The sequence below is a fragment of the Cebus imitator genome, unplaced genomic scaffold, assembly GCF_001604975.1.
Source record: "Cebus imitator isolate Cc_AM_T3 unplaced genomic scaffold, Cebus_imitator-1.0 Scaffold420, whole genome shotgun sequence".
NCBI classification, from domain to species: domain Eukaryota; kingdom Metazoa; phylum Chordata; class Mammalia; order Primates; family Cebidae; genus Cebus; species Cebus imitator.
The window spans coordinates 715,738-724,094 of record NW_016107735.1 but is presented as its reverse complement, the minus strand read 5'-3'; the positions used below and the strand labels follow the sequence as shown (position 1 = coordinate 724,094).

Here is an 8,357-nt window from a genome sequence, read left to right as displayed (position 1 = left end):
TGGCGCGATCTCGGCTCACTGTAACCTCTGTCTCCCGGGTTCAAGCAATTCTCCTGCCTCAGCCTCCCGAATAGCTGGGTCTACAGGCACTCGCCACCACGCCCAGCTAATTTTTTTTAAATTTTAAGTAGAGACGGGATTTCACCATGTTGGCCAGTATGGTCTCGATCTCCTGACCTCCTGATCCGCCCGCCTCGGCCTCCCAAAGTACTGGGATTACAGGCATGAGCCACTGCACCCGGCCACTTCCTTTTCTTTTTTAATACAACAGGCTTGAACTTAGGTCTGGTGTAGGCGGGTGTGAGGCTCTGCATGCGTGAGGGTCAGTGATAGGAACATGAGCATGTCGCAGGAGCGTGAATGGTTCTTCCCATTCTCTCTCTGTCTCTCTCGTTTCGGAAATACAGGAGACTGATTATAAACCGCTAAACCGCTTCTGGCCCATGGAGTCCAAAATACTGGCCACAACAGATGAGAAGGGAGGAAAATCAAGGCCTTGCTGCTGATTAAACCTAACCGTCTCTAATTGTTTGTTAAGCCAGGGATTTTCAGCTTCACCAATTCTCTGAGCCTCACTCCCTGGGCTGAGTCCTGGCCTTGGCTGCTCCCTTGGAGCCCCAGCAAAACCCCACTGCCTTTCAGCCTTCACTGGGGGGCCTCCGTCTGCAGGGAAACATGAAGCAAGAGGGAGCTGGGCTAGACTTCAGGAAGACCTCCTGCCTGTGGGTGTGGCATCTTCTCGTGGGGGTTGTCGAAAGACAGATGAGGACTCAGGACTCTGGATCCCCCACCCTCTCCTTTGTGTGGGCCCCTCACACATGGTGGCCACCCCCACAGCACTGGGGCCCCATCACTGGAGATCTTAAGCCGAATCTGAAGACTGTCCATCAAGGGGCTGGGGACAGATTGCCCTTGACCTCTGTCAAACTCGGCTTTCAAGAAGACTGGGCCCACAGGCATTAGGAGACCTGGGTTCCAACATCAACTGTATCTCCTTGGGACGGTTTTGTCCCCTTTCTTAGCATCTGTACAACGATAGGATTTTGGTTTTGTTTTTAAGCCATGAGAACCTTCTCTTCCAATGACATCTTACGTGGACGCTTATTACCAAAAGCAGGGGAACCTGAGGCTGCTCTGGTTTGAAGGGTGGAGAGGCCAGACCCCTGCCTGCTTGTCTCCCCTTCGACATCACTGTAGCTCCCTGAGTCCCGCTGGGCATGGTTTAAAAGCCACAGCAGTGGACAGTCTCCCCACCCTCCCTACTCCACGGCTCCTGCCCCATGATCTGGGCAGGGGAAGGCCTGTTGCCCAGTGCTAAGCTGTGCAGAGCTCCTAACCCAAAAGGGTTGAGGGCTGCACGTTAGCCAAAAAAAAGAGCCCCAGGGCAGGGGGTTTGGGGAAGCATCTCCATGGATACCACACAAAGATGGTGTTATGTCAAAGCGCGTAATCCTCAAAGGCGTAATCCACAAACTGGATCCTCACAAGAGAGGGGTTAATCTAGAAAGCAGAGTCTACAAAGGGGAAAACAGACAAAGTGAGTCATCTACAGAGTGGGTAATCTCAGCAAATTAATCCACCAAATGAATAATCCACAAACAGGATCATCTATTGAGTAATCTACAAAGCTGTAATGGACAGAGAAGAAATCTGCAGGGGTCATGATGGAATAAAACTCCTGAAGACCCCTAGTTCCCAGGTGGCCCCCTTCCACTCCCAAGGCCGGCTGTGGCCCACCCTACTCCGTTACTCACTCCGCCTCTGCCTCTTCCCCTTGATCCCCCGGCTGCCGATGGTGAGGTGCGTCCAGCTCAGAACCAGGGCCACCACACACAGCCCAAGCCGCATAGTCACGCGCCGGCTCCAGGCCCCTGGTTGGAGGGGTGGTCTCGGGGAGGGTGGATAGCACACGGCTCTTGCTAACACCTCCGGGGCTGGGTCAGCAGCAGGAGGCCCAGGCCTGGGCCGTAGCCCAAATCCACCATAATCTCAGCTGGGGATAGAGAGGGTGTGGGGAGCCCAGTTCTCCATCAGCTCAAAGGGAGGTCCTCAAAGAGAGACTTCCTCAAAGGCACCTCGGAGTGTCACATGGGAGATCTCTGTGTCACGTCAGCAGGGTCTACTCCAAAAACCAACCTGTGCGGGAAGGAGAGAGAAGGGTTAATTCTACAGTACCGGGGTCCTCCCACTTATGCCTCCTACCCTACCCAGAAGACTGTGGGAGCTCAAAATGTTTGGACGTTACGAGTTACCCACCTAGCACCCTTCTAGAAGAAACCCAGTCCTTTTCCTATCTTGCAGAATTCCGTAAACTGGGACTGTAGCTGGCAACCTGTGTAGCCAGAATATGGTGGACGTTCAAACCAAACTTGTGGGTCACTGATGATTTCTCAGTAATGGGAGTCAGCTGGTCCCCTGCCTGCCATTGTCCAGCTCTAACTGGAAGTCCTTCTTTAAGTCTACCCTACAGATCTCATGCTGCAGTAATGGCCTGTCTCTCGAAGAGGAGCTCTCTCTGTCTTTCCATGAGTGACCCCTCAGCCTTCTCTTCCCAGGGCTGAGCCACCCACGTGCCTTTCACCTGTCCTGGAGCTAGAGCAGTGGCCCCCAGCAAGCTGGCAGGCTCTGCGTGGTGGCCCTCTGGGCTTGGCGGGAGAAAAGGAAGTAAGGTTCCCCCGGCCACAGAAACTCTGACACAGCAGGCCCGGCGGGCCTGGCCTTTGTGAGAGGATAAAAGAGGCAGCAATGCCCGCCCTGGCCAGAGACACAGAGAATGGGGATAATCCCCCAGCCCAGCGAGAGCCAGGTCTCTGGACCCGCTGGCCGGCTGGGGTGATGGGGGCAGGGGAGCCGGTCCCTCCCCTGATCAGATGTGTCTGGGAAGTTGGACATCTGAGCCCAACCTGGGAGTGAGAATGAAAACCCTGCTTCCCCTCACAGGGTCACACGCTCATGCTCCGACGCCCCAGTGTTCTTTCACAGCAGCTACCCACCCACGTACACCCCACACTCCCCCGTACACACCCACACCACCACAGAGCCTGCAGGTCTGTAGCACAAAGCCTCTGTGGATGCCAGGGGGCCGTCACCTTCCCCTTCACTAGTTAGATGTCCTTGAACAAGTCATGGAGCCTCGCTGAGCCTCAGTTTCACATCTATCAAATGGGGACAAGCATGACTATGTCACAGGCTAACCAAGAGTCACAATTCAGGCTCAGGAATGAGAAATCTGAGGTGCTGGAATGGAGGTGCCCCTCCCACCCCCCCCCCTAACCCTTTACCCTCTAGGCTCTTCAGTGCCAGCCCACCCCCTCGCCTCTCAGGGAGGCCCCAGCAGAGCCCACCTGCACGGGAGATAAATCATTATCCCCTAAGGGAGTTCAGTACCTCCCTCCTTGGCCTCTCCCGCTGGCTTTGAAGGCCAGACACACTCAAGTGGTTAAGCTGCCTGTGAGAAGTGTTTACACGAGGCTGATAGATCCCACCTGGTGCTGTGGCTGGAGCCAGCGGAGATGCCCCCAGCCACCCCCAAATGCCCGTCAGCTGCCAACTCCTGCACGCCCCTCCAGTACTCCCTGCCTGACTTACCAAAGCCTTTCTATCCTCCCCAGCCCCCACTACACACTTCTATCACCTACAAATTATAGATGTCCAGTTGAGTTTATCAAACTGGGGTCTTCAGGCCCAAGTGTGTGGTCTCAGAGGCTGGCCTGTATAGCGTGGTAGTCACGGGCATAAACTTCAGGGCCAGACCACCTGGCTTTGAATATTGGCTCTGCTACTTATTAGCTGTGTTACCTTGCTTAGCTGGTCTGAGCCTGTTTTCTTATCTGCAAGAAGGTTATTGTTGTTTATGACTTAACTGAGCTAATATATAAAACTGCTTAGAATGGTGCTGGGTACATAGTGTTGACTCAATAATATTTGCTGTATTTGTTACGACCAAAGCTTCATTTTGAGTCTATGTGCTAATGATCATTCAAAAAGCAATATGAACATGTTCTGTATCATCTGGATACTAACCTTAATACTGAGCACTGTTATGCAATTTCCATATTTGCATTTATCTTTATGGTTGATTGCCTCGACACCAAAGCGATCACTCAGAGTGATAGGATTTGCCTTTAATTGCAGCATTTCTCAAACTGAGGTCTGAGAATCCCTGGCAGATCTGTTCCATGGGTCCTTACAGTTGACAAACACTGCATTAGACAAACTTGGTGTTAACCCTAGGTCTGCAAGACATTGGACTCTGTGTAATTAATATCCTGGGGTTCTTCGGGGCACAAAAGGTCCACTATGCATCTCTGCATTCCTTATGCCCACCTGTCATGGTGTCTGGCAATTCAGGGTGAGTGCTCAGCAAATGTTGGCTCCCTCCCTCTCCTCTCCCTCTAAATTCCTCCTCAATCCTCCCAGGTCCTAGTTTTCTTGACCTCTGCCACACTCACCCAGTCCTTGCCAGTGGTGATCTTCTGGCCCACTCCCACCTGAATTACCAGGGAACCACAATCTCAGCTGGGAAATCGTAAGAAGGATCCAGATGTGAATTTCACTGAAGCAAGTGACACTGGCCTCCCTCACCCCTGGGATGGGAAGAGTTGCAAGCACTTCTTGAAAAGGTACATATAGAATGAATCCTGTAAAGAGGCTAAGAGCTCCTCAATACCAGGGGGTACAAATGACATATACGATTGAAGCTGGATGTGGAGGGGGTAAACCGGAGGGCAAACGCCCCATCTAAAGGGAGCATATGCTGTTCAGCTCTGGCTGATTGTTGCCAGGTCTTCTGATTTTTCAAAAGAGGAGTGGAAAATCCAGGATCTTACAAGAAATCTGATTTGAAATGCTGTACAGGTCTTGAACTAGGAACCCTGTAGCACCAAGTCCCAGAGGGCCACAGATCCCTGCCTCATTCCTGTAGGTAGTCCCTGACCCCGCATGCGCACACACATGCACACACACTTGCAGACACGGACAGCGTGGACGAGGGCTGAGAGGGCAGTTAGGAGCTGACGACTCCCTTTTAAGCAGCCTGCCTCATTTCTCTGAGTCCTCTGATTTCCTTTGGGCTTTGGGTGATACGGCACTGGCAGTTTATTTTTTGAGGCTTGCTCTACACAGATAGAATGGGAACTGCTGGCAGTGCCTCAGGTATTGGTGTGGATAAGAAAGGGCATTGCACTCTGCCACTGTGGGGGTGAGGGATTCACACTTGTTAGATGCCTTCCACCACCTGCCATGTCACAATGGAAGGAGGAAGGTAGAAGTACTTCCATTTTACAGGGAGAGAGACCTGGCCCTGAGTGATTAAGGGTCTCAGGGCTTACAGACCTAGTTAGTGACCAGTCCTCAGGTTTGCTACCCAGACTGGGTGTGGGGAGGGCAGGGCAACCCGCAGGGAGCTGCGGATTGTGGGGCCAAGCCCAGTTGGGGAGTGGACCTGCAAAGTGGGGAAGAGGCTGGGGGCAGAGGCAGAGCTGGGACGGGAGACCAAAGCGAGAGGCCACAGGCGTCTAGGAGGGAAGGGCAGGGGCTGGGGAGGGGACACAGCTAGAGATGGATCTCAGGGCAGAAAGTCCCAGGAGGGGGCTGGAAACACTTTCACCTTCTTGCCTGCAACACTGTCAGAATAAAGCGGTACTCCGTCAGGGGCCAGACACAGACCCCAAAATGTAAACTATCCAGATAATTTCTCATTAGCCCTCCCCCGGCCCGGGCCAACTACAGGCTGGGGAGTTCTGGCGGCCCAGCAGGCTGGCAGGCGGGGGCAGAAGAATTGCGGGTGGGGGGTGGGACCAAGTAAGTGTCTGTCCGACCTGTCCGGATTAGCCTGTCGGTCGGAACCAAGCCAGGTGCTGGGGCAGCGCCCCCGCCCCCAAAACCAAGGGCAGAGGAGGAAGCTTTCTTCACCCCTCCATTACCCCCCCGCAAGCGCGCACATTCTTTTTCCCTCCCCGACTATCCCGCAGAGGCCCCAACAGGTGCCGAGGGAGATGCGGACCTGAGGCCCCTCTGGCTATCCCTCAAGAGCCAAGAGAGCTGTCCACGTCCGAGAGGCCAGTTTCACAAGAAAACTCCTGCACCCCAAGCACCCTTGCCCCAAGTCCGTACCGGTACTACTGGGAGCCCCGGGCGAACAGACCCCCACCTCTCCCCAGCTATGCGATACCATCAGTTCCAGAGCGCCAGACCCCGAGGGCCAGGGAGCCGAGTCACTTGGCTGCGCACCGGGGGCCATCTCGCATGCCGCCTGCCACGTCGAACCCAGGTCCAGACTGCGGACCGGGGTGGGGGTCACCAGAGACCGTGGGACTTGGGGAAATCCGAGTCAATGAGACCAGGGATTGAGAACTTCTGGATTGGAGGCGGGATGTGAACGGGGCTGGTGGACTTGGCAAATTCAGGACTGCGAATGAGGACGCTCACCCGGAGCTGCGGGATGGAGGAGAGTTCGAGGGGAGGGTGCTGCCCGCCGGATGGAGGGCCGACGGGCGCAGTAGACTTGCAGGAGGGGGTGCAGGAGGTGCCCTCTCCTGATCACCGACCGGAGAGCGATCAGTGTTGTCTCCCCCTTTCTCTTGCTGTCTACCCCCAGCACCCAGCCCGAACCAGCCCCGACGGGAGGGCCCGCCGCACCCCAGCTCCCGGGAAAGGGGGCGCTGGGGAGGAGGACGGGGCAGCTACGAGGGGACTCACCGTGGTGCTGCCAGTCGCGGGGGGGCCGGCCGGGGAGGGGCGAGGGCGCGGTCCGTTCACCCGCCAGCTGCGGGACTGTCTTGGGCGCCCGGCTCGCCTGCGCTCCGCCCGCCCGTTCCCAAGTTGCTCAATCTGCGGACGGCTCACGCCCTCGGGGCCAGCGCCCCACCCGGCGCATCGGTCCTCAGGGGCGGCTCGGAGCGGCCCCGGTTCTCTGCAGCACCCGAGTGAATGCCCTACTCTGGCCCGCCGCTCCCGGCTCTTTGCCCTGCGCTGGTGCTCTCCGTCGTGCCTCCGCTCGGCCGGAGCTCCCAGCCCGGAGAGGGGCCAGTCCTCCGAGAGCACGAGGGAGGGAATCCCCCCCTTCGCAGTCCCACCCCCGAACCGGCCCCCCTTCCAGGGATCCGCAAGAAAAAACGGACTGGAGCTCCGGCCCGGGAGTCCGCACGTCCTTGCCCGAAGCTGGCGCCCTGCGCTCCGAGCACGGGGCTGGCCGAGGGACAGGTCCCCGGGACCCTGGGGCAGACCTCTGCCTTTGTCCCCTGTCCCGCCCCTCGTCCCGGGGATTCCACGCAGCCAGAGAACCTGCAACAACTTCGCTCATCTTGGGGTCAGATCGGGGCCAAAGACCCTCATGAAAGCCTCAGTTCCCCCATCAGGAACCCAGAAAGTGACAAGGAATAGGCTCAATAGAGCCTTGTGGTTCTGACCACACCCTCTCGCCCTTCAAGGTCAAATCTTCTGTGCATCTTCTCAGTGCAGAAGAAATATGAAGGCTATCAGATCCTGAGCACCGAGGTGAGGACACCTCCAGGGGCAGCTGGCAGGTGAGAGTGAGGGAGATGATGGAATCACACCTAGAATCATGTCTGGCTCCATTGCTACCAGCTGTGTGGTCATGCCTAGGTTGCTTACCTTTCTGAATCGAAAGTTTTCATGTTTTGAGGGTTCAATGAAATGAAGGCTGCAAACTCCTGGTTAATGGTAGGAACTCCATAAATGTTTGTGGAATGAGTCTTGAAGGGCTGCAGACACCTGCAGTGACCCGGATGATGTTGAAGTCAAGCCTGAAGAAGGGAGGGAAGGAGACTCACTTAGAGTGGCAAACAGCTGTTCTCCAGCTTCACTTCAGATTGGGAAAGGGAAATGGGCTAAAACTGTAGTTAGTGGGAGTTAAGCTAGAGCAGAAAAGATGTACTGATTGTGTGTGTGTGAGGGGGGTGAGTAATCAAAATAGGCTGTGGAATCTCCCTCTTAGGAGAGAAGGGGGGAGCCCTGACTATTGAGTCAAGGGCACAGGGTCATTTACAATGACAGAAGAATGGATGGAATGACCCCTAGAGGGTCCTGATGGCCAGGGAACAGGGATGGTGGAGAAAGTGGAGCAGTTGGGTCCCAAATGCCCAGCGTCTGGGTTCATTCAGCCAGAGCGTTGCCAAGTTTGCAGGAGGCAAACAGCCATTTCCGAGTTGGTCCAGGGGCCTCCCTCCAACCTCCAACCCCCTCTCAAGTCCCTCCCCTCTCCCCTCTGCCCTGAGCCTTCCCTGCATCTAACCAGCCCTTGGCTCTGCTCCGTGTCTAATCAAACAGCCCCAAATGCTGAAAACTCAATGTTTATTTTATTTTATTTTTTTACACACTTGCATAACTCTCTGACA

At 55.5% G+C, this 8,357-nt stretch overlaps 1 protein-coding gene across 4 annotated transcripts in view; it reads right to left on the bottom strand.

The window, feature by feature from the left end:
• The window catches only part of RSPO1 (R-spondin 1), a 24,564-nt gene extending 17,542 nt beyond the window's left edge, over positions 1 to 7,022 (bottom strand). For 2 of the 4 annotated variants that reach the window (XM_017509750.2, XM_037731804.1), the window contains exons 1-2: positions 6,700 to 7,022; positions 1,755 to 2,136 (exon numbers count right to left, since the gene is read on the bottom strand). In XM_017509750.2, coding sequence (XP_017365239.1) covers positions 1,755 to 1,848 — 94 coding nt within the window. In that variant the 5' untranslated portion in view covers positions 1,849 to 2,136; positions 6,700 to 7,022. Of the gene's footprint in view, positions 1 to 1,754; positions 2,137 to 2,581; positions 2,665 to 3,588; positions 3,740 to 6,699 lie in introns of those variants that run through there. The other 2 variants (XM_037731803.1, XM_037731802.1) reach the window with 2 other exon arrangements.
• Between the last annotated feature and the right edge of the window lie 1,335 nt (positions 7,023 to 8,357).